The sequence below is a fragment of the Haliotis cracherodii genome, unplaced genomic scaffold, assembly GCF_022045235.1.
Source record: "Haliotis cracherodii isolate W230 unplaced genomic scaffold, xgHalCrac1.p SCAF_5, whole genome shotgun sequence".
In the NCBI taxonomy this organism is placed as follows: domain Eukaryota; kingdom Metazoa; phylum Mollusca; class Gastropoda; order Lepetellida; family Haliotidae; genus Haliotis; species Haliotis cracherodii.
In genome coordinates this window covers 52,238,235-52,263,366 of record NW_027266308.1, presented here as the reverse complement: position 1 = coordinate 52,263,366, position 25,132 = coordinate 52,238,235, and the positions used below count along the sequence as shown (strand labels likewise).

General features: G+C 38.9%; 1 protein-coding gene across 1 annotated transcript; it reads left to right on the top strand.

Annotated features, from left to right (window-relative positions):
- The first annotated feature begins 48 nt into the window (after window positions 1-48).
- Window positions 49-25,132, top strand: LOC139443996 (mis18-binding protein 1-like). The gene is made up of 20 exons (XM_071224899.1): window positions 49-131; window positions 907-981; window positions 2,662-3,031; window positions 4,878-5,163; window positions 5,658-5,788; window positions 6,594-6,684; window positions 8,148-8,726; window positions 10,259-10,386; window positions 10,598-10,688; window positions 12,746-12,873; window positions 13,810-14,009; window positions 14,159-14,820; window positions 15,430-15,599; window positions 16,515-16,591; window positions 17,912-18,045; window positions 18,904-19,025; window positions 19,925-20,058; window positions 20,543-20,724; window positions 21,482-21,554; window positions 22,422-25,132. Exons 2-20 carry the CDS (start codon window positions 907-909, stop codon window positions 22,575-22,577), a joined length of 3,789 nt encoding a protein of 1,262 aa, XP_071081000.1. The 5' UTR covers window positions 49-131; the 3' UTR covers window positions 22,578-25,132.

The window sequence follows — 25,132 nt, the reverse complement described above, 5'->3', positions numbered from 1 at the left end:
ATATTACCATGCCAAATTCTTTTCTGTTGTTGCGACATTCACGATTCCGTTACGGAAACAGCAATGGCGGGCTTTCCAAAGAGTTTTGTTTACCATGATTCCCTTTGAGATTTTACTTGGACAGTATTGATGTGAGTATCTAAATAACATTTTCTTACAAAACTTTAAGTATTATAATGTTCAATTATATTAATTTAGTTATCGATCATCTTGTGCAAGAGGGATAATTTTACCGTTACATGGAGTAACTACAATGTGACAACAGTTTCACAAATTTTGAAATCGGAAATGTGTAGATCTAATGTTATTAACAAACCAAACGAATAGATTCTTAGTTCTAACACAAAATTCCACAGTTAAAATGTTATTTTTATCATTGTAGATCTTTGTTGTGTGTACAATCACTAACAATACAATGATTTGTCTTCAAAATCAGTTTTGGTCATGATTTTTGGATATTCTTCGTTCTCAATGAATAATAACTTGATTTAATTGTACTCACCATGTTCACATAATATTCATTTGAAATACAGCATATTTATGTTTACTTTATGGGTGAGATGTCTGTACACCGACCAGATTCAGGTTCCTATCGATGAATCCCATTTTATACATGATAGGCCTATATGTGTGTAAGTATGGTAAATGCATGTATTGTGATCATGCACTCATGATTAGTGCATAAATCATTCATACATAATTACAAATGACCTATCTTGAGTCATTCTTAACAGTACACTACATGGAAAGTCTATGCATGTCAGGTTAAATTGTGAACATGATTAGTGTAACATATATTTAACAAGTTTAAGGAAGCAAACACTGAAAATTGGTACAATAATTTGACAATAATTTTCATGACAGTATCCTGATAAATGTCTTCAATATAATCATGTTCCCTTTCAGATGAGTTCCAGACTTAATCCAACAGAGTGTCAATCTGCCTTTGAAGAATTGTACAAGAGTTCCCCAGCTCCTATCGTAAGTATTCATGTGATTCAGCTGGTGATTCAGATGGAACTTTCAGCACAGAAACTGCTATTATGGTTATGTTGTTGGTACTGGGGCCCACATGCAGAGAACAATCTTGTGATCTTCATGATATCAGACCCCAGCAACAATCACTATCCACTTGTACAAAGATCTTTGTTAGTTACAATCAAATTAACAATTGAAACAGACAAAACTTAAGGATGTTAAGTAGCTATGATCATTGTAATCCCAGAATATACTTGACAACATGGCATTCAAGAGAGTGTCTCTTTGAAATAAATAATCTGCTTTAGTTCAAACATTGACGTTTATTTTTGTTAAACTGTACAATTCAATTCAAACTTTTTAAAACATGATGAATGTGTCACAGATGCCATCATCCTAGTATTTTTTTCTTTCAATTGATTGGACCTTTTTTGTAAATTACCCAATTACTATTGGGGACAGATTGGCAAAGACTACAGGACCAGTACCAATTTCTAACGCTGATATTGCTTGCAACGACACTTTAAAATAATTATTGAAGGTCCTCTGGACCTCGACTTTTGTAGTGAGTGAGTGAGTATGTTTTTACGCCACTGTTAGCAATATTCCAGCAATATCACGGCAGGGGACACCAGAAATGGGCTTCACACATTGTACCCATGTCGGGAATCGAAACCGGGTTTTCGGCGTGACGAGCAAAACGCTTTAACAACTAGGCTACCCCACCGCCCCTTGACTTTTGTAAATCAATGTTAAACCCTGATTAGGCATGTTAGGCATTAATACATTTAATACTGTATTTGACGTAATAAGTGCCCACGGCGATATTTGCTAATATATTGGCTAGTGAACAATCCCAGTTAGCACCCCTAATCTATTGATCAATGTACACTTATTTATTTGTGTATAATACGCACTCGTGTGTTATATGCACCCTTAATTATGGGCAATTAATTTCTGGAAAATATATTTGTTGTATATAATATGCACATACTTTCATTTCAGGCTGTCAGCATAAACCACAAAATTAACGATCTTTCAACTCTTTTTTTTCACCAAAATTATATTCTAAAAGGAGCCCCCTATTTCCAATTTTGAGAGCGCCCTGCACGTTTATTACGTCGAATACGGTATGTCCTACACCATTAGTGTTAGACATTGGCACTATTCCTGTAGTCCTTGCCAAACTGCCCAATAGTTAAGGTATCATAAGGACAAGTAGAAATGTGCCATTTGGTAAGGGTTTTGCTATATGTTATCATTATAAATGTTAGTTTCTACTGTTGCCCATAATGTTCAAAACTAAGAATGAAAGTCAGTGGGTCCGAGTGTTAATCATGATGCCCATTTTACATGGCTCTTTCTTGAGAACTTGAAGAAAATTATTTACCTTTCTTAACCAAAGTCAAGAACTATTTGTCTCAATATGATTATTATTTCTATATGACCAAATCTATTGCTTTTTCCTCATGTAATTGTAAAATGTTTGTTAAAATCTCATAGCATGGCATCTTCAAGATTTTATGGTCATTCAACATCTTCAAGGCAAATGTGTCGTATGGATTGGCCTGTGTCTGTATTTGTTGTGAGGTGGACAGACTATGTGAAAGAACATGTAACCGTATGTTCTCAAATGCTTGCCCATTCAAATAGTATGTATGTTGTGATATGTTTGTATTGCAGGCTTTGAGGTCCACAAGTTTCAACAATGGCAACAAGTCAGTGTTCATAAGTCCACAACCCCTATGTCACCAGCTCATTAGTCCGCGCCCCATCGTCACCTCCACATCGGGGCCAAGGACAGAACTCAAGGCGCAGGTATTTGAGTCCCTCAAGAGACCCAGTGATGCAAAGACTGGTGATAATGTCCTGCCTGAGGGTTGCAACACAGACAACCAAAAGAACACTATGACAGAGGGAGGGGAAGGGCACTGTGTGGTGTCCTCACATGGAAAACATGAGGCTGGCATTCGTACAACCACGCCAGCCCAGCCTGACACCTCCACTGCTGATGTCATGCCAGCTCTGCGGAATTCTGCTCAAAATAACATAGGTAAGTAAAGTGAGTGAGTGAGTATGGTTTTACGCTGCTTTTAGCAATATTCCAGCAATATCACAGCGGGGGACACCAGAAATGGGCTTCACACATTCTACCCATGTCGGGAATCGAACATGGGTCTTCGTCGTGACGAGCGAATGCTTTAACCAGTAGGCTACCCCACCGCCCCTTTAGGTAAGTAAAGGGAAACGATCTAAATTGCCAATAGCCGTAAAATTTCTTTTCAGCTTGTTTACACTCATCATGCTCATTGGATATTCCTGTGTAAAATATCTAAAATAGATTTATTTTGATGAAGATTCTTTTCAATTGTTAACATGCATGATAGAAAATATACTTTCTATTGTTCACTGTTGCCCTGTTTGCGCTCTTATGTGGAAGACTTAGCATGTGGCTATTAGGCCCCATGTGTTAGATAACTAACAGATATAACTTCTGCAAGGATTTGATTCAGATTTGGTGCCAGTGTCTTAGAACTGCTCGCAAACAGACCACAGAACATTTGACCAATTTGCTGTTTGTTAGCAAGATAGCTCCAGAATATTTTCAAGAATTTGTATCACATTTAAGGCATATGTTTACAGATCCCAGTTGATAATGGTGACTGTGACCATATTTTCAAGGTTATGGGAACAATTTGATCAATTTGTTGTTTGTTGTTTGTTAATATGATTTATCATCCCAAACTGGCTCCCACAGGAAATATCGCTTGGATGAGATCAAGCGATATCTACACTGTAGATATCGCTGCAATGAAATTACATCACAATGCTTTGCAGACTACTGTGACGTCACTGGTTACCATGACGTCACAATCAAATGACATCACTAATGACTGCTACTGAAGCTGTTTGCTGTACTTTTTACACTGAAGACACTGCTAATTACTGTCTACAAATTGAAAAAGTTGGAAGAATGATGTTGAATGATAAATAAAATCTCACCCTCGTGTCTTTTGATATCAAATATATCAACACTCGTTGATAAAAGTGGCCAAAATCCTCGGCAAGCCTCGGAATTGTTCCACTTTTATCAACTCGTGTTGATATATTTGATATCAAAAGACACTCAGGTGAGATTCTCTATATCTCCAGAACCTCTACAGGGATATGTTCCTCATTTGGTGCCCAGGGCCCACCTGCACAAAGTGATCTTAGCGCTAAGACTACCGTAAGCCTATGTTAAAGTATGGGAGTTGTGACCATCTTAGCGCTAAGATCGCTTCGTGCAAGTGGGTCCAGGTCTCTTTTGTACGTTTGCAGACCTGATTTGATAATGGCGACCTTGACCTTATTTTCAAGACCATGGGACACATTTGATCAATTTCTTACAGTCAATAAACTGTGTCATTATGGATTTCTTTGGAAAGTTCACAAACAATGGATGAATGTGTTGACCTTGACATATTTCAAGGTCCCTGAAAGCTATTTGTTTGTTGTTAGTGAAATATGTCAAGATATATTTCATAGATAATTTTCGTAAAAGGTGAAAATGTAGGTGAAATGGTCATTTAGGTGAATGTGCAGATCCCACTTCAATGCACAATGACTGCGTGTATCCATCCAAGCAAATTATTCTATCCTGTTTGCTGCAGGGCACTTAGCCACATGAGAGGGAAATAAATGTTTTTCTTCATTTTCAATCATTGTCAATTGTTAAAATAGTAAACATGCATAGCAACATGCCTAAGAAACGTTTAGAAACAAATTTATCACCTATCCAAGAAGTAAAATGCTAGCTATTGGTTTTGTTTGCAAGTATTATTAATGACAATTCTGGTACATTGTATAAAAGTAATGTGATCAGGCAAAACCCCAAATCTGACATGACCTCGTTTCAGCTGAGGAGGATGAAGAAGAGGACCCCATTATTGACAACTTCTTTTCCAAGAAGATGCCAAGAGATACTGACTCTCAGACAGAAGAACAAGGAGAAGAAACTTGCCAGGATGCTGATGTTGAGGATGCATCGGAAATGTCCTCCACACAGGAAGAATACTTGCCAGTTACAAGAGCCAAGCGGAGACAAGACCACGAAAACTCTCTACTTCAACCTACGAAACTGTATGAGTGGATTATCAAACCAATGCCTCTCTCAAGGGGAATTTGTCTGGATGGCAAGAGAGAGTAAGTCTTTTTCTCCTGATAATTTGGCCCCGACATGTATTAATCTCATTGGTTTCTTCGTGTAGTTAGACACAAGCAAACTATTGGCCAATAAAGTATTGTAACATAATCACATGATTACATTTTTGTGAAACTTGACCCAGTTCATTCAGTGTGCCATGTTTGATTCCTTTGAGCTATGAAGCATTGACTTGTTATACTTATCATACATCTGTGTCATTGTACATGTTGTAAGACAACTAGTTGTAGAAGACAAAAGTTAGTCATACTTGCCCTAGGTCAAGTAACATTTAAAAAAATTATGCACCCCTTGAATATGGTTTAAGTTGGAACTCGTCAAGTATCCATTGTCTTGAAAAAATAATGCACCCCTTGAATATGGTTTGTGCCATTTATTGCTAGTAGCACATTACATTTTTATTGAAAGGGTTAGCTGGTTGTAAATCAAGTCTGTTATGACATAATGACTGAATATCCCTTTGCTACTGTTACAGTAGGAAAGTAGCGGAGTACTGGCAGACTGGGGTTGTGACCGAGAGGCTCACGGCAACCATGGTAGCCACATCCAGCGGATCCCGGTATCAGCTTGTTGGACAGATGGATCTCTATGAGGCAACAGAAGCTGGTACTACACCCTATTACACAAGAATTCTGACACTACTCATACATATCATGGGTATATCTTTGGCGGAGGATATTAATCAAATCTGTCAGGTTGATAATTCTATTTCTATTTATCCCCCAGCATATAATCATGATAATGTGGGAGGATATAGCCATCATCTGGTCTCTCTGTTCGTCCATCCAAAACTTGAAAGATTTTTCATCCAAACTTAGTACATGTATTAACAAGGTTGCTGAAGTGGTGCCTTTCGCTAACGCGGGGTGGGGGTATTTGTCATCTTCTGATGACTCTTGGGTTTTTTTGTAGATAAATTATATATGCTTGTGGTTACCATTGCTATGATTAGTGATTTCTTGTTTTTATCTGATCATGATGATTGAGGAATTCTGCTTATTAAAAGTAACTTGACTTTACTACTCTCATCATGTTCTTTGCATCATATCTGTCATAAGTACACTTTGTTATTGAATGTAAACAAATGTTCATTTAATTGGGATCATTGTGATGGTTAGGGCTGGCTATTGATATAGATCATTGAGATTGATAATCGCTAACAAAATATTGATCAATTATCTATAAATATTGGATAAGTAACTGAGCAAATATGCTAAGTCCAAAAGAATTGATCGATGACACAATTTTCATATCTGTAATCGTTAATATTTCTTCCTATCCACGATAGTTCCAATTATCTGTCTTTTTAGCGAGCCCTAGTGATTGTAATTTGTTAACATGACAAAAGCTGTGTTACAAGTTTGCCTTTTTGAATGTTTGATGCCCATGTTGTCTGCTGTGTGTTGTGTAGGAATCCCTCCTGAAACAGCCAAGAAGTTCAAGAAAGGGTTTCCAGCCAGCTGGCTCCATTTGGTGGAGGAGTTTTTCTCCTCCCTTGATCAGTGAGTTCAACTCTTTCAGTACGAGCATGAGGAACACATCTAAGAACACAACTTTGGGCTGTAAAAAAAAATAAAAGAAATTTTCTCAGGCAATGACTTTTGAAAATATAGTGCAGGCGGGCGGGCGGTGTTTTTTTGTTTGTTAGTATGTAACCAGAGCTAGAGATAATTTGTCTAGATATCATCTGTTGTGTATTAGATGGTGGTAAGGACCTGAATTGTTATAAGATAGATCACCCTAACTGTGTTTAGACATCATCTGTAGGTGCTTTAGATGATGTTTAGGCCGTGAATTGTTACAACATTAGATCACTCATGATGTGTCTACACACCATCTGTTGTGTATTAGATGGTGGATAGGCCCTGAATTGTTAAAAATTATGTCACTCAAGCTGTGTCTGGACATAGTCTATTCTGTTTTCGATGATTGTTATGCACTGAATTGTTATTGTTTTATAGTTGATTGCTGTTTATATGATTTGTAGTTGTAGCTCAGATAGGTGTGCAGATGGAACTATTATTGTAGTTCAAGCTCTTTTTGGGTATAACAGTATGTAACAGAGCTCCTCTTTTGGAGTATAACAGTATGTAACAGAACTCCTCTTTTGGGGTATAACAGTCTGTAACAGAACTCCTCTTTTGGGTATGTAACAGAACTCCTCTTTGGGGTAAATAACAGTATGTAACAGAACTCCTCTTTTGGGGTATAACAGCATGTAACAGAGCTCCTCTTTTGGAGTATAATAGTATGTAAGAGAACTCCCCTTTTGGAGTATAACAGTTTGTAACAGAACTCCTCTTTTGGGTATATAACAGTATGTAACCATGGTAACAGAACTCCTCTTTTGGGGTATAACAGTATGTAACAGAACTCCTCTTTTGGGGTATAACAGTATGTAACAGAGCTCCTCTTTTGGAGTATAACAGTATGTAACAGAACTCCTCTGTTGGGTATATACCAGTATGTAACAGAACTCCTCTTTTGGGGAATAACAGTATGTAACCATGGTAACAGAACTCCTCTTTTGGGGAATAACAGTATGTAACAGAACTCCTCTTTTGGGTTTAGAAAAGTATGTAACAGAACTCCTCTTTTTGGGGAATAATAGTTTGTAACAGAGCTCCTCTTTTGGGGTATAACAGTATGTTACAGAACTCCTCTTTTGGGGTATAACAGTATGTTACAGAACTCCTCTTTTGGGGTATAACAGTATGTAACAGAACTCTTTTGGGGTATAACAGTATGTTACAGAACTCCTCTTTTGGGGATATAACAGTATGTACAGCAAAACCAGGATGTACTATTCCTTGTGAAATGGTTCAGATTAACAAGTGTGGAATAAAAAAAGCACTGAAAGGGTTAAAAATGTCCTTTGAATTTGAGTAAGTATGCCTAATATTGTTTTCTTTTAGATCCAAATAACTTTCATGACAAATATTTTTCATTGCGAATGTGTTGACAGAGAGGGTGAAGACAGTGTTGTGGAGGACGATGAAGTCGATGATGCCCAGTGTAGTCAGCCTGTGCAGCCCGTGGAGCCTGTGGAACCTGTTGCCCTGACCAAACTCAAAACAGGGAAGCGAGAACGCGACCAGTATTACATTGACTCTCAAGACAGTGAGGAGGAAGACAAACAGGAACAAGAGCAAGAGAAGGAAGAACGAAAACAGGAGGAGAAGATGGAAAACCGACGAACAGGGTTTTCTCGAAGATGTAACACAAGAAATAAATATGCTAGTAAATCAACAACCGATTCTGAAAAAGACACCACTAAAAAGTCCTCAAGCGAGGATATTTTCGAACCAAAAGAAGATACCCAAATTCAGAAGAAAAGTGTTCAAAGTAAGGTAAAGCAGTCGAAGGAAAAGCAAAAGCAGGTGTCATTACCTTCAGAAGAAGAAGCCTCTTCAGCAGATGAGGCCAAGGTGGTAGAGCAAAGAATCGAAGATTCAGCTAAAGAAAACAAGGTGACCAAACTGCATCTGTGGATCATTAAACCAATGCAGAGCAAGCTTGGAGTATGTCTTGAAGGGCAGCGAGAGTAAGTTGAAGATGCAGTGGCACTGGAATAATATATGCTACTCAAAAGAAGTTAAAGAACACCTGATCTTTTCACATGACTATAGTAATCTGTCATGGCTGGTGGGTATTGCAACACAGCCTTCCAATTGTTGGTGTTCTTTAACTTCTTTTGAGTAGTATATTTACAGCAGTGTGCAAAATTAGGCATGCAAGTCAAAAGATCGTTGAAAAAGGCTTTACCCTATTTTTTGATAAATAAAGTAGTGCATCTTGTCGTCATGATGGATAGGTCCAGGGCCCCTTTCCACAAAGTGATCTTAGCACTAAGGTGATCATAAGTCCCATACTCTAACATAGGTTTACAATCATCGTAGCGCTAAGATCGCTTTGAGGAATGGGGCCCTGAATTGTTACAACATTAGATCACTCAAAATGTGTGTAGATATCATCTGGTGTGTGTGTATTAGTTGATGGTTAGGCCCTGAATTGTTTTTAAATAGATCACTCGGAATGTGACTAGATATCTGTTGTGTATTAGTTGATGGTTAGGCCCTGAATTGTTTTTAAATAGATCACTCGGAATGTGACTAGATATCTGTTGTGTATTAGTTGATGGTTAGGACCTGAATTGTTTTTAAATAGATCACTCGGAATGTGATTAGATATCTGTTGTGTATTAGTTGGTGGCTAGGACCTGAATTGTTTTTAAATAGATCACTCGGAATGTGATTAGATATCTGTTGTGTATTAGTTGATGGTTTGGCCCTGAATTGTTTTTAAATAGATCACTCGGAATGTGACTAGATATCTGTTGTGTATTAGTTGATGGTTTGGCCCTGAATTGTTTTTAAATAGATCACTCGGAATGTGACTAGATATCTGTTGTGTATTAGTTGATGGTTTGGCCCTGAATTGTTTTTAAATAGATCACTCGGAATGTGATTAGATATCTGTTGTGTATTAGTTGATGGCTAGGACCTGAATTGTTATCATAGTTATAAAAAAGATCATCGAACTGTGTCTACACATCATCTGTTGTGTATAAGATGGTGGTTAGGCCCAGAATTGTTTTAAATTAGATCACTTAAACTGTGTCTAGACATAGTCTATTATGTTTCATATGATTGTTATGCCCTTAATTGTTAGTGTTGTAGAGTTGATAGCTATTTATATGATTTGTAGTTGTAGCTCCGATAGGTGTGCAGATGGAACTATTATTGTAGCTCATGCTAGATGTCCCCCAAAATGGTAAAGTGAGGACTGAAAAAAGGAAATATGGGCTTTTGTGGGAACAAAGAGTTAATCTTAATGTCAACCTTCAGTAGCAATGCTGGGCCATGGAGGATGTTATTGTTATCCTGGTTTTGTTAGGCAAATCTTGAGCCAAGAAAACGTCAGGGAACTATTATAGAATGTTCATGTTATTTTTGTGGAACCATACATAATCACTTGAAGGACTCGACCTGATTTATGTTTTGCATGTTATTGTTGACTGTTTGAATGTTTTTGGTGTATTTTAGTGTAAAATAGTATGTCCTGTTTGTATTTCAGCCGAGAGGATGAGTATTGGCACAGCTCTGTGATCTGTCAGCGACTGGATCAGAAACGAGTCATGACATCTTCTGGATCTGTGTATCAGCTTGTGGGACCCATTCAGAAACTGGATGCTCTAGAAGCTGGTAAGTTACTCTTGGTGTAGATGACAGCACAGCTGTGGATGAACTTGGCAGCATTTGAGAAGATGTTTGTTAACAAACCAAGACATGTCGTCAATGTTTCTTGCAGGTTAAATTATTCAATAGAAACCTGGTGTTAATTTATATTTAATATTATCAGAAATTTATACACTCTATGTTAGTTGAAACATGAAAGCATTTTGTGTAATTTCAGGTATTCCAGAAAGAATTGTTAAAGCTTTTCAGAATGGCTTTCCTAAGAACTGGGAGAATGTTTTGAAGAAATACTACGTTGATATTGAGAGGTAGGTGCAGTCTATCACTAGCTTTGGTTTCATGTACAGTAAACTACACTTTAAAGGAACTCAAGGGGAGCACTAATTCATGTTTGTATATAACCATAGTTCTTTATAAGCATGTATACAGCATATATACAGCAAATTGCAGGGATGAAGAATAGCAGTTTGTTATATCCGTCAGTTCGTTATAAGCATGTTCGTAGTAAGCGTAGTTTACTGTATCAAGACTGTTTCTGTCATGTCCTGGCAGGGGGGTTGGAAGATAAGTTGAGGTGAGGTGAAATAGGGTTTAACGTCACGTCCGAGATTATTGCACTTATATAACGTGCATGCACGTGTATGTGTGTGTGTGTGTGGCTGCTTGTACTTGTCCGGACTGAAGCTGATTTATAGTGCTAGCTCACTGAGATACCATGCTGCAGTTTAACATGAATACCCCACTCAGACACAGTATAGTGACTCCAAGCCGACCAGTCCTTGTTTTAGCCCCTTAATGCCGAGCGCCAGACAGGGTAACAACAAGTACCATCTTTTGGTATGACACAGCTGGGGATCGAACCCCGCACCTTCCGCTCCCAGGGCAGACGCTCTACCATTAGACCACGGAAGCTGTCGTTGGAAGATAAGCATGTCGAGGCTGTGTTTGATTCTCACTGAGGTCGTGTCGCTTCTCTACATCAAGCTGGCAAGATGAGATAGGATGGAAGCTCTGGCCAAAGTTGCATTCAGTCTCACACACTGGTTTCCTGCATGGGGACCATGTGGGGATGGCTATTGGAGGTTTAAAGTGAATCGCGATATTTTACAATGCACAAGGCCTCATTGCAATACATATCACAATTGGATAATTCTAAAGTTTTAATTCTATAGAAATTTGAAACACGAGTGTATGAATTGAAGTTCATAGATGGAACAAAACAAGATGCTGGTACATCATAATGCTTACTCATTGAATAAATATGCACGGATGCACACTCCAGGTATTTGGCAAGTGTAAAACATTAAAAACACATGATAAAGATCGCAATTTGAAATCATCCAATATGCCGAGAATTTAAAAAATGATATTGTGTTATGTATTGTGGAAAGAATGAACCTCAATTTACCGATATACCATTTATACCGCGCGCCCTCAGTATAATGTGTGAACATTTTTGGTGCCCAACACAGATATTGATAAAAGTGGCTTTTAACATCACTAAATCATTCAATATGTATGGTAATTCAAAGATATTTTTTGAATTCTTGTATAAATGTGCACACTGTTCAAATAAGAGTGCATGTGCTGTATGCCACTCAGTGACTCATTCTAAAGTGTTTTGACTGCCGCCTGAACACCACTGTCCACATGGTGATGATTGTTGGGATATTAGAGACAATAATGTCAGATATAGAGAATCTCACCCGAGTGTCTTTTGATATCAAATATATCAACTCGAGATGATAAAAGTGGAAAAATTCCGAGGATTTTTGCCACTTTTATCAACGAGTGTTGATATATTTGATATCAAAAGACACGAGGGTGAGATTTTATTTATCATCCAACATCATTCTTCCAACTTTTTCAATTTGTAGACAGTAATTAGCAATGACTTCAGTGTAAAAAGTACTGCTAACAGCTTCAGTAGCAGAGCCATTAGTGATGTCATTTGATTGTGACGTCATTGTAACCAGTGATGTCACAATGGTCTGCAAAGCATTGTGATGTAATTTCTTCGCAGCGATATCTATAGCATTCCTATAGTGTAGATATCGCTTGATCTAATCCAAGTGATATCTCCTGTGGGAGCCAGTTTTGGATTATAAATTACCCATGGCTATTGGTGAAATTATTTTCAGTAATTCTCAATGTGCATTATGACAATAACTCCTTGGTTTTCATTGTGTGTGAAGGGGCCCATATGAATGTGACGTCTTTGAACAGATTGTCGCAAATAATTAAAGATGACGTCATCCATTGTCCATGTGCCAGCACTTATAGAAAAAACTGCCTTGTTTTGACCATGTGACTTGAATCCATAGGATTACAAAAGGGCTTGATGATTGGTAATTTGTTTTCTCAGTGCTTCAGAAACAACGGAAACAACAGAGACAACCACGACTTCTGTTAAGAACACAAAAAAGAAGAAATCTCGTAAGAAAGCTAAGAAAGAAATACCAGTGTCTGAAGATGAAGATGAAGACCCAAATAGTAAGTTTCTTAATGTTTCTTACTACCCGTGATGATCCGGGTTAGATTAGATCTTCAGCAACCCATGCTTGCCGTTAGGATCAGGTGGTCAGGCTGCTGACTTGGTTGTGTAGATCAATGCTCATGATCACAATCACTGGGTTGGCTGGCCCAGACTTGATTATTTACAGACCGCCATCATGTAGCTGGAATATTGCTTTGTGCTTCATTAAACAACAAACAAGCAAAATAATATTTCTAACAACAATTATAGTCTCTGGTTCCTCGATAAAGACTTCACTGTCCTGAGCTGTCCTTAACATTTTTTCATTTTAAAGGGCAAGTAAAGTGAAAATCTTTATTGCCATTTCATTGCGAATATCATTTTTCCTAGATATATTAAGTCAATTTCAGAGAGACAAAAAATCATAACATTCGTTGAAAGTATTTAAATGTCCAAGTGAAAATGCTGAAATCACATGCTTTGTAATCTGCTTCCGAAACAAACCTATTTGGGGTCATGGCCCAAAGCTACTGGTGCAATGGTGCTTGACAAATGTCCTCATCACCTGATATGTAGACTTGGCTGTAGCATCTGTCTATTTGTTATGAATGACCTTTGATATTGACCTTGTGAATAATTGAGTGAGTGAGTTTGGTTTTACATCGCTTTAACAATATTCCAGCAATATCACGGCAGGGGACACCAGAAATGGGCTTCACACATTGTACCCATGTCGGGGATCGAACCCGGGTCTTCGGCGTGACGAGCGAACGCTTTAACCATGTTAACCACTAGGCTACCCGACCGACCCAAACTATGTTAAGATTTTTTGGTTAAGAATAAGATTAACCTAGAAGCTGCAGAAAGACATGGGATTTAGTGAGACAGCCATGTCCTGGGAGAGAGAAGCACCATATTGCTCCGACTGATTCCCCTTTGTACTCTTGTTACAGAAACATTGTGTACACCTTCGGGACAGAGGGTTAATCTTGAAAAACTTCCCCAAACTCGTAGTGGAAGACAAGTTATGCCGCGGCTTGCCTGGTGGATGGGACAGCGACGCTCGTACGATGTGAGGGGTAATATCATTGAAATATCCCGGGGCACTCCACATGCTGAATCCCATATCAAGAAGACATACTCCGAGTACAAGGTAAGAAGTAGTTTTTAACAGGTCAGAAAATCTTGGCACAAGATGAATTTGTTTCCGAGAAATTTGTCACATGAATAAAATTGCCTTTCATATAAAATGTCATCAATGACAAAAACTGATCTTATTTCAAAAGTTCACTTTTCTTTCAGACTCGTTCGCATCAATGTAGAAAGTATGTTCCTGCAAATACTAGCAGTATGTCTACTCCCCAAAGACGAAGCTCAAATGTCCAGTCACAAGTCCTTGATATTATTGAGAAGGCTAAATCAGACCGAACTCTGCCTAAAGAGCGTCGTGAAACTTGCTATGACAAGAGAACAAAAGAGACGCGAAGACAGAGCAAGCTTGATATGCTCCCTGTTGTTCCTGTGACTTTATTAAAAGAAAATATCAGAAATAAGGAATCAAAGACTGATGTGTGTGAGAAAAAGGACAAAATTAAACAAAATCCAGCTCCAAGTAGAAGACGTATTTTAGAAATACGCGAAACTTCTTCAAGCGAGGAAGAGGACTTAAGTTCCAATAGGAAGTCAAATATTCAATCTAAATCACAAACATTCAAATCCAAAAGTTCTAAGACAAAAGTTTCAAGAAAGCGAAAAAGTACTGTGTCATCGTCAGAAAGCGATGATGTTGGAACAAAGAAAGCAAGGAGGATGCAAAAAAGGTTGGATGAATCGGAAGAGGAGTCAGTCACAAGTCAGACTAAAACTAATAAAAATGTGTCCAAGAAGAAAAAGACCATTTCTAAGAAGGCAACCACAAAATCACCAACTGAATGGGGCAAGTCTGAAATAATGAGACTTTATAGGTAGGTTGCATCTCGGCAGGAAAGTCAAGAATTTAGCAGTCATCAATAAGCATTCTTGCAATCCATATCTTCTGTAATAAATGTTGTATTTGGGATACACTTTCTTAGTAAAGTACAGATTCTCATACTTTTGTGTGTTCATATCTTCTGGCACCATAGAAAGCATTGTGTGTTTTTGACATGCTTTCTTATCATGTCTATTACCAGTTGTATAAAGCTTCTACAAGTAATGCTGTGTCTGTGTGGTGTATCCATGTAAAACTATGTTGGCTAGCACTATTACACGCTCGAACACACCCATACATGCACTTGCACATGTACACGCACACACACATATGCGCACACGTATACACACACCCATACACACACTTGTACATGCACACACGCACACACACACCCATACACGCACTTGCACATGCACACACACACACACACCCATACACACACTTGCACATGCACACGCACACACACACCCATACACACACTTGCACTTGCACACGCACACACACACCCATACACACACTTGGACATGCGCACAAACACACACACACACACCTGTGCCAGGCCTCTGTCATGTTGTGCCCTGATCACCACAGTTTATATTGACAGAGCTATAGAAAGGACGAGAGAAGAACATCCCTACTTCTGGGATGTCATTGCAGAAGCTGTTGAGACGAGGACAATGGATGAATGTCGCATTTATTATGAAAACTCACCCAACACCACCTCTAAACCTGAACCCAAAACAAAGTCTAAACCCAAAGGGAAATCGAAGAAAGGTGAGCAGATGCTTTGTAATAGCCCTTCTGTTAGTACTGTAGTTATATAGTATCTGATTTCAATATCAGCAGCATCAGCAGCAGCAGCAGCATCTTTGTGTTCATATCTAAACTGCCTGAAACGATACTGTATATCAGCTTGGCTTGGCTTGTGCCAAGAACTCTAAGATACTTCGCTAAAATATCGAAGACCGACTACTTTATCCTGTGATAAAGTACACTTTTTTAGTTACGTCATAATGGTTTACTCGTCACGATATGGCTGAAATACTGCCGATGTGACGTTAAATATTAACTCACTCACTCACTCACTCACTCACTCACTCACTCACTCACTCACTTACTCATAATGGTTTGACATCATGATGCTGTTCCAATTACCTCCCCTGTGATCAAACATATTGTTGGGAACAGTGTTCTGTCTATAAAGATGGCACATCCACATCAAATATTGATTGATGAACTATACTAGTTTAAGGCAAAACTGTACTTTATTACACAACACATATGGGTAGAGCTTACTTTATTACTGGAAAATTATGTGAGGGTAGGCAGGATATTAGATCTGGTCCCGTCACAGAATTGAAAGAACAGATAATGTTGAAATCTATTGTATTTCAAAGGTGTGTATTTTCCTGTTGTTGTAGAGTTGTGTCCCTTAGACAAAGCAGAAACCACTGATTGTGGGTAAAATCCTTGATAGCCCTGATTATGGTCCTTGGACTGTCAACCCTTAACCGTGCTTGTCGGTGTCTTCCACACATTGATTAACATGTGAAACCTGTGTTACTTTGGATGAACATGTACAATCAGTCTAGGCTTTGCATCTACATTAAACTGATTGGTTATTATAACTAAGCTGGTGTTCAAAGATGTGTACAAACAAAATCACTCACTTGCATTTTACTTCTATAGGAAAGGCCAAATACACAGAAACAGAAGATGATGACTTTTTCAAGGCGACTCCATTTAGACCAAGCAACAACAAAAAGGTAGATTTATCTGTCTTTATAGCAAGGTGTACACCATGATTTACCTGTCATTATAGCAAGGTGTCCACCATGATTTATCTGTCTTTATAGCAAGGTGTACACCATGATTTATCTGTCTTTATAGCAAGGTGTCCACCGTGATTTATCTGTCTTTATAGCAAGGTGTCCACCGTGATTTATCTGTCTTTATAGCAAGGTGTCCACCATGATTAATCTGTCTTTATAGCAAGGTGTCCACCGTGATTTATCTGTCTTTATAGCAAGGTGTCCACCATGATTTATCTGTCTTTATAGCAAGGTGTCCACCATGATTTATCTGTCTTTATAGCAAGGTGTCCACCATGATTAATCTGTCTTTATAGCAAGGTGTCCACCATGATTAATCTGTCTTTATAGCAAGGTGTCCACCATGATTTATCTGTCTTTATAGCAAGGTGTCCACCATGATTTATCTGTCTTCATAGCAAGGGTCCACCGTGATTTATCTGTCTTTATAGCAAGGCGTACACCATGATTTATCTGTCATTATAGCAAGTTGTCCACCATGATTTATCAGTCTTTATAGCAAGGTGTCCACTGTGATTTATCTGTCTTTATAGCAAGGTGTCACCATGATTTATCTGTCTTTATAATTATAGCAAGGTGTCCACCATGATTTATCTGTCTTTATAGCAAGGTGTCCACCGTGATTTATCTGTCTTTATAGCAAGGTGTCCACCGTGATTTATCTGTCTTTATAGCAAGGTGTCCACCATGTTGAACAGTGGACACACCTTTCATGGATTACTTGAATGGGGAGTGGGTAGTTCATTGTTCTAGATTGATATCCTTAGAGCAGCCGATATGTTGTTTTTTGTAATTGTTTGTATTTAAGTGTATCATTTCTTAGGGCTTTAAAACGCGTATCCCATTTTCAAGTGGACAGTTAAACAAGGATAAACAAGATTAAACAGGCCAAATTTGCAACTACGTTTTCCTCTAGTTTGTTATCATTGTAACAGCTTCCATGTTACCCTGTGGAGATTATTTAGTTTATAAGAAGGATAATAATTCTTTTTATTACCCATAGGGTTAGAAATAACTGAGTTCATAAAAATTGTATGTGCACTTCACACGCACTGGTTTACTGCTTTTGTTATCTGGACGGCATTGTTGATGTTGATTGTTCGTTCACTGACTCAACCCACATATACCGATCACACCAGTTCTGCGAGTGTGGTACTAACGCGTTCACAATATACAGGCTATCACAGATTATTTGTTGGAATAATGGTGATGAAGCTTCTGATCCCTCTGTACAGTATGTTTCCATGGTTTCAGAGTAAGACATTCAACCTGACAGCGGAGGAAACCTTGACCTTTGATGAGGAATGTCTTCCCACTCCAGGAGCTCTACACAAGACTCCCATCGTCAAGGACATTCAGAGTCTAAGAATGGAAAAAGCTCTCAATAAGTAGGAAGCTCTGAATATGAAGATCATTTTGGGGCATTGCAACCCTGCCATAACGTACATGAATCATAATCCCATGATGCTACAGCACGACATGCTTCCAAAACACTTTCCTTCAAATATGTGTATTTTCATTCATGCAACTTTTGATGTACGGGCTTGAATCATCAAGAGGGTATGAATGTTTTACTGCCATCGCTGAGCACAATGCATAAGCTATCTTTATCAGCCCCGGTTTCCAACTAAATAAGTAAATATGTTTTTGCACAATCTGAAATATGGTCCTCAGATTTAAAGGCAAGTGTCTAAGGCAGTGAATCTTGTTGTATTTGTCATTAGATCCCGATGCATGCACTTTGCTAAAGCATGTACAGTTTGATGCAGATTTGGATCAGGGGTGCTACTGTCTTGATACATATTGGATAATTACAAAGTGTATAGTTACAGCTCAAGTAGACCGTTACAGAATGACAGGTGCTTGCCATTCAAATAGCCAATGTCTGGGGCTGCTTCTTTCGTAAACATGAAGTTTCAAGATGAGCAGACAGTAACGTCAGACGTTACCGATTTGAATCGAATCATTTGTGTTGGCAAGCAAACAGCCTTCTTGTTTGGCTAGAGACTAAAGGGGTTTTGATATTATGAAAAAGGCAAGGGAGTTTGAATTGTGGACAACTTAAAAACAATTCTGCATGTTTATGGTCCTGTACAGGTTTTTTAGGCTTTTTTACCTCTTCAAATTGAATCTCTTGTGTGACAAGCTTCTAAATACCATTGAAAGACCTTTAGAAACAAATTCTCTGACATGAGTCACAGACCTGCTACTGCATCCTGTGGATGACATCTGTCTGTTGTTGCCAGGAGCCGGTTGGCCAGACAGGAGGAAGAGGAAGATGAGGAGGAGGAGGAGACTGATGCAGGCAGTAAACCAGCAGCCAGTGTGAAGACAACCAAGAGCAAACCTCAGTCCAATGCACACAATAGTAAGTATAGTCTCTGCAGCAGGACAGGGGGACCACGCTGAAGCAGAGGGTTCATTAATATGCAGAGGATCATTTTAACATTGTCTCTAGGTTGTTGGTTTGTTGTTTAACGCTGCACTCAGCAATATTCCAGCTATATGACGACGGTCTGTAAATAATCGAGTCTGGGCCAGACAATCCAGTGGTTAATATCATGAGCATCGATCCACGCAATTGGGATTGATGATTGATGCATCAACCAAGTCAGCGAGCCTGACCACCCGATCCCGTTAGTCGCCTTTTACGACAAGCATAGTCACCTTTTATGCCAAGCATGGGTTCCTGAAGACCTATTCTACCCCCGAATCTTCACGAGTCTGTCTCTAGGTGAAAACTGTTAAAGCCTTAATGTTAGATTGGTTTGATCCCTAGTGGGCCCACTTATACAAGATGATCTTAGTTATAGTCAATCTTTAGCGCTTACAATCAATCAATCTTTGCTACTTAAGACCAATGATAAATTTCGATTGTAGCTTACAATGATCTTAGTCTACAATTGATGCGATTTGATTGTACCTGAAGCCTGAGATCGTGATCCTAAGGATTTACAAAATTTGTAGCTAAGATTGTTGTTTTGCAAACTTAAGGCCAAAGATCTCCATCGTTCAGAAATGGTGTGTCATATATTTTCTTGGTCCTGGCAATCTGAAGCACTGACTAGGTAGCCTTGTTTGTTAATTTTAAACATATTTTACTGACATGAAAACAATGGGATTGAGCAGTAGTGGCCAATAGTCCACACCATTGCCCTGCAGCTATTGTTTGCCATCTATCAGTCTGATTGGTAATGAATTTACTGGCCATCATATATGTAGTACTGGTGACAGTAGAGTTAACTACAGGGCTGTTACTGCTTCCAGTTGCTGGTGTGACTGCGGGGCGAGGCACCATGAAGCGCAAGGAGCAGCTTCGGGAGGTCTACAACAAACACAACAAAGGAGTGGAGGACGACATCTTTGACGCCACGCCTCACAAAACAGGCATTCAGAAAAAGGTGAAGAGAGCCTTGGGGACTCATTGCTTAATGACTATTTATCATGCAAAAAACGTAATGAGTTTAGATGACCCAGTATTCACCTGATGAGGGGCAAGAAGTAGCTTTGAAACTTGCGATTTATCGAGTAGCTACCTTATATAATGATATATTCACAGCCTTGGTACTCTTCTATGTCAGTCACTGTAGCTTCTCATAAAATTGTCGTGTATTCAGAGTGTTGGAATAGACAATATGTTTATTGGAGCTATGAAATATGAAACTACTTGTTTCTGTGGGAGGGATTCTAATCTATCTATGGTTTCTAAATATCCTTGAAACAAATCATATCAACCCAAATGAAAGAGTCATCAGCTAATTACTGATGTCAACAAACCCAGCCCACCGGTTCCTGATGTGTAATTTTGAAGTGTTTTTAAGACATGGAGCATAAATTCAGGATTAATTTTGATCATGTGTTCATGTGTGGACACTCTATTTACAGTCACTGCCACAGAAGTTTACACTGACAGAGGAAGAAGAGCTTGATTTTGAATCGGAGTGTTTGCCTACACCAGGCATTCGACACAAGACGCCTATCGTTTCTCAAGGTTCCCGCTTCTCTCACAAGACACCCACCAGTAGTGTAAAAACTGTCACTACCCCGTGGCTCAACCCTCTCAATAGGTGAGCTAGTCTCGGATGTCAGCATCTGTCTTCAGCGTACAGGGAAATCCTGATAGTCATTTTTTCAATATAATTTTATTGTTTTGTTGCATATATCAACAATTTGTAACAACAAAAACAATGACATCCTGTTGATAAGTTATCACGTCTTTTCATCAATGAAATCTATAGTAATGTTCTTAGTATATAGTGTTCAAAGCTTTCACTGGCCTGTGCAGGGCATGAAGACTAGAATTTATTTGGGTAACAAACCCTCACTATGGGGGCACAACAACAAGTTTTATTGTGGACCCCGTGGCATGCACATAAATTTGACTGTCCATGACGGCTTTTCTTCAATCATCAAGGTATATTTCAAAATAAAAATATCCCATTCATAGTTTGGCTATTGCTTCACAAATACCATATTTTCTATTTGATGTTAGATCAATGGTTACCTTGGGACCCCCATTTTCATGACTGGGACCCCCCAAAAAGTGTGACTGAGTGTCCCAAGATATATATGGGTACAGCTTAATCCCTGCTAGGTGTTAGGATCAGAAAACTGAAGTCAGAAGATGAAACTCCATTTCTTACCTATATTCATCATACCTAATCATACCTAATCATCTGGATAGCTCATTGAATCGGATGAGCAGTGTCTATGGTTGTCTTGGCCATAGTTTGGTTGTCTGTTGGTACATTGGACATGTGTAAATAACAGTCAGTCCATCACTCTGTGATCCCATCTTTAATATGTGATGTGTTGTCATTTCAGAAAAATGGCAGATCAGGTGATTGCACAGAATCAGCGGAAAGGAGGGAGACAGAACAGAGGAAAGGATTCCAAGGTGACTTTACTTTGCTTTACTTAACACTCTCCTGTGGTGGTCTTTCTTGAATATCGCCGTCTCAGGCACTGCAGCTTCCCTGTCTGGGTCTGTAATGTGCCAACATCTGATAGTTGTGAGTTCAATTCCAAGACATTCCTATTATGATCACACAATCTGTGCTAGACACCTGGGCCCCTTTCCATAAAACAATCTAAGTGCTATGACTGTCATAAGTGTATAGTATAGGACTCACGATGGTCTTAGCGCTAAGGTCACTTTGTGGAATAGGACCCTGATCATGGCTTCACAAACTTGTATAAGCATCTTCAACCCATGCCACAGTGAGGGCCGCCTCTGTGGATGGAGTGTCCCCTCAGATAGTGGAAGGTCGCTGGTTGATCCCTGGACTGGATCATACCAAACAACATTAAAAGAAGTACTTGTTGTTACCCTGTCTGGCACTCAGCATTAAGGATATTCTGTGCTAGGTATACATGTTAAACTGTAGCATGGTATCTTAGTGGGCTGGCACTATAAAAGTAGCATTAGCCCAGACTAGTACACACAGGTGCACACACACAAGGACACACGCACGCACACACATATCGCTTTATGAGTCCAATAATCTTTAACTCAACATTAAAACCCCTTTCACCTCTTACGTCACTGTGAAGCAATGTTATGATGTGACCGAAATACTCTTAAATCTTAATATGTATCTGTCAAGAGGATTTTCACTGCTGTTGATGACTGACTCGTCAACTATGAACATTCTCTGACACTTGAGCTTTTAGATGATTTAAACATAATGCTTGACTTGTACACATGTTTAGACCTTGTATATGTATTCTGTTATATAATGATTTGGTTTGGTTTACCCCACAGAGTCAAACGCCTCGAGCAAGGGGTGCTGAGAAGGCAGGCCCGACCAAGTCACTGTTCAGAAATGACACCACTCTTACAAACCTGTTTGAAGAGGTGGAGGAAGAAGAGGATATGGATGAGGAAGAAAAGGACTACTACTGGTCTGATGAGGACTAGCAGATTGTAATGATGGTTCAAGACATGGTGTCATTTGCCCCTGCAGTGTGCACCTCCGTACAGCATCCTTAGCAGTAGAGTCCTCTGACCGCCTTGCATGATTCTGGAGACGTGGTTGCCGTCAGTGTTGTCGAGTCTTACAGGTTGTTCTGGTGTGGAAGTACTGTTACTGTTTAGCATGTACCCTGCAGTACACTTCAGAAGCTTCAGAAGGACATGAAGAGGTTGCGACTGGTTCCCCAGATTGGTACAACTAGTGCAGCCATGTTGGTGCTGATGAACTTGATGTGGATGCATGGTAATGGTGGTTCAAGAGGGACATGGTTCAAGCCAATTAGTAGATGCTGATTAAGAACTTGCTTTGATTTTCTGTAATCTTCAATGTGATGATGGATATCAGTCTGGTTGTTATGATTCAATCTCATGTTGCTACAAGTGACCAATTACTATATCAAGACTTAGGCGGGAATTGGGCATCATGAGGTGGAGCATCTTAAACAGATATTAAAGATTCAAAACCGATATTAAAGATTCAAAAACTGTGAAACCTTCTGCGGTGCTGGGATAGCCTACTGGTTAAAGCATTTGCTTGTCATGCATAAAGTCTGGGTTTCATTCCTACCAGGGTACAATATGTGAAGCTCAGTTGTGTACCCCAGGGGAAGTTCCTGGAATATTGTTGAAGCAGCATACGACCAAACTCACTTACTCACTTTATATGGGGGATGTCCCATAGCCAGGATGTCTTCATGGTCCGATTGGTCAGATGTTAAAGAAACTACAGAAGATGTGTGCGTGTCAAGCGATAGCGCTCTAAAGAACTGAATTCAGCCGGGTGGTGACGGACAATGCTGCCACAGTACACATGATACAGGGTGACAGTCACCAGGCTGGAGAAGTAAGCACAGAGATTCCCATGGCACAACAGCTACTAAGAACATGTTAACTAGTGTTGTGTCAATCTGTTAATTAAAATAGTAATAAAATGAAAAGTAATAAAATCAAATAAAAGTATTGTAGACAGGGCCAGGGGCTATATATCAGATATATGTTTCATGATTTCCCAGAAAAAAAGGTTGGTGTTACTATGGTTACCCTGGGAAAAACTGCAGGAACATGTGGAATTTCTAATCTCATCTGATGCAGTGACAGCTGATGGGTGGTGTATTGGCGACACGTTTTACCTTTTTTATCTGTATATTTATTTTAAAGGTTTGTTATTACTTGTACATTGAATTGTATATTTATTCCATTTGGTGTGATTATAATGTTTGTTTAGAATCATTTCCGTCATGTAATAATGACTATAATTACAGATCTATGGTCATGACGGGGATGCTGCCCTCAAAGTCTAATACAAAACTCACAAGTGTGTGATTTATTTTACTGGTCATGTGATATTTTGGGGGGGGAAATTCTGTTTTGGTCAAATCTTGATATAGGGACACACACTATCATATATATGATCTGAGCAGCAAGGAAATACGGTAATTTGGTTCTTTGAAGCCATGAAAAGGCTCGAATACAGGCAGCAATTGAATGACTTATGTTGATTTTGCCATTAACTCATTAAATTAAATATTTTTGTTGAAATAACACTGATTTGTGGCCACAACTGAAGCTGTATTTTAAAAAAGCAGGTTAAGAATATTCCAAGAGTAAATTTTCTTTCCCTAGTTTTAGCACCTTTGAGTCAGTAGAGTTTTGAGCATGTTGAGAGAAATGACCTAATAATATGAAACAGTACAGAACATGGCATTGATGGGGAAGAAGAGACAGTGAGTTCTCTTTGACATGAGCATTGTGTCAAACAAGCAGGCTTGTGATACAGGGTGCTGACTGTTAGAATTTGTTTTCATCCTTGGAAATGAGCATTCATCTAATGGATTCATGTGGGGTATTAATAGATCCTTTCATGTGTCCTGAGCCGACTAAAAAAGGAAGAATGGATATGTAGTAGTCTGTGTACTGACTGCAAATGGTATTGGCCATCAGAAGCCATATTCTGGCATATTCATTAAAGCAACCTACCTTAGGCTAAAAAGAATAATGGTCTTGGTTCTCAGGCACCGCCAGCATCCTAAAGTCTGCTGCACATTTCGTTTATTTCGTATATTAGAAATCCTAATACTTAAAAACAATCAATCATATGTGTCACACAGTTACTTCCCTTTACATGCACACTGCTTTACTGCTTATCTTGTGTTATGGTCATGGCAGCAATAGGAGTTTGTATGCTTGTTTATGTCGGGAGACCCTTTCCCAGGTTGATGGTACACAACTGTTTATTTGGGTACATACTAGTTTAAACAAGAAAAAAAAAACAAACACCGCACCATATTTTCAAAGGTCTTTGCCTGAGAACCAGTTTTATATATTTTTTTGCCTTATGTCTGAAGAAGTTGATAACAACAGAATCTTATTCTTACACTGTCATGTAGCATGCTATATGTGCTGTATTGATATGCTTGCTTTGTTTGATAGGCATTACTTGTATTGCTGACTGACTAGTGACACTCTTTTGCAGTAGATATGTGCATAACATATAGGCAGGG

What these genes read in the sequence shown, in the direction of transcription:
- LOC139443996 (XM_071224899.1), top strand. Translation starts at nt 907, where the DNA reads ATGAGTTCCAGACTTAATCCAACAGAGTGTCAATCTGCCTTTGAAGAA. An exon ending in CAAAGGGAAATCGAAGAAAG is followed by an intron (nt 15,600 to 16,514) that starts GTGAGCAGATGC and finishes TTACTTCTATAG; the next exon opens with GAAAGGCCAAATACACAGAA. An exon ending in GACCAAGCAACAACAAAAAG is followed by an intron (nt 16,592 to 17,911) that starts GTAGATTTATCT and finishes CCATGGTTTCAG; the next exon opens with AGTAAGACATTCAACCTGAC.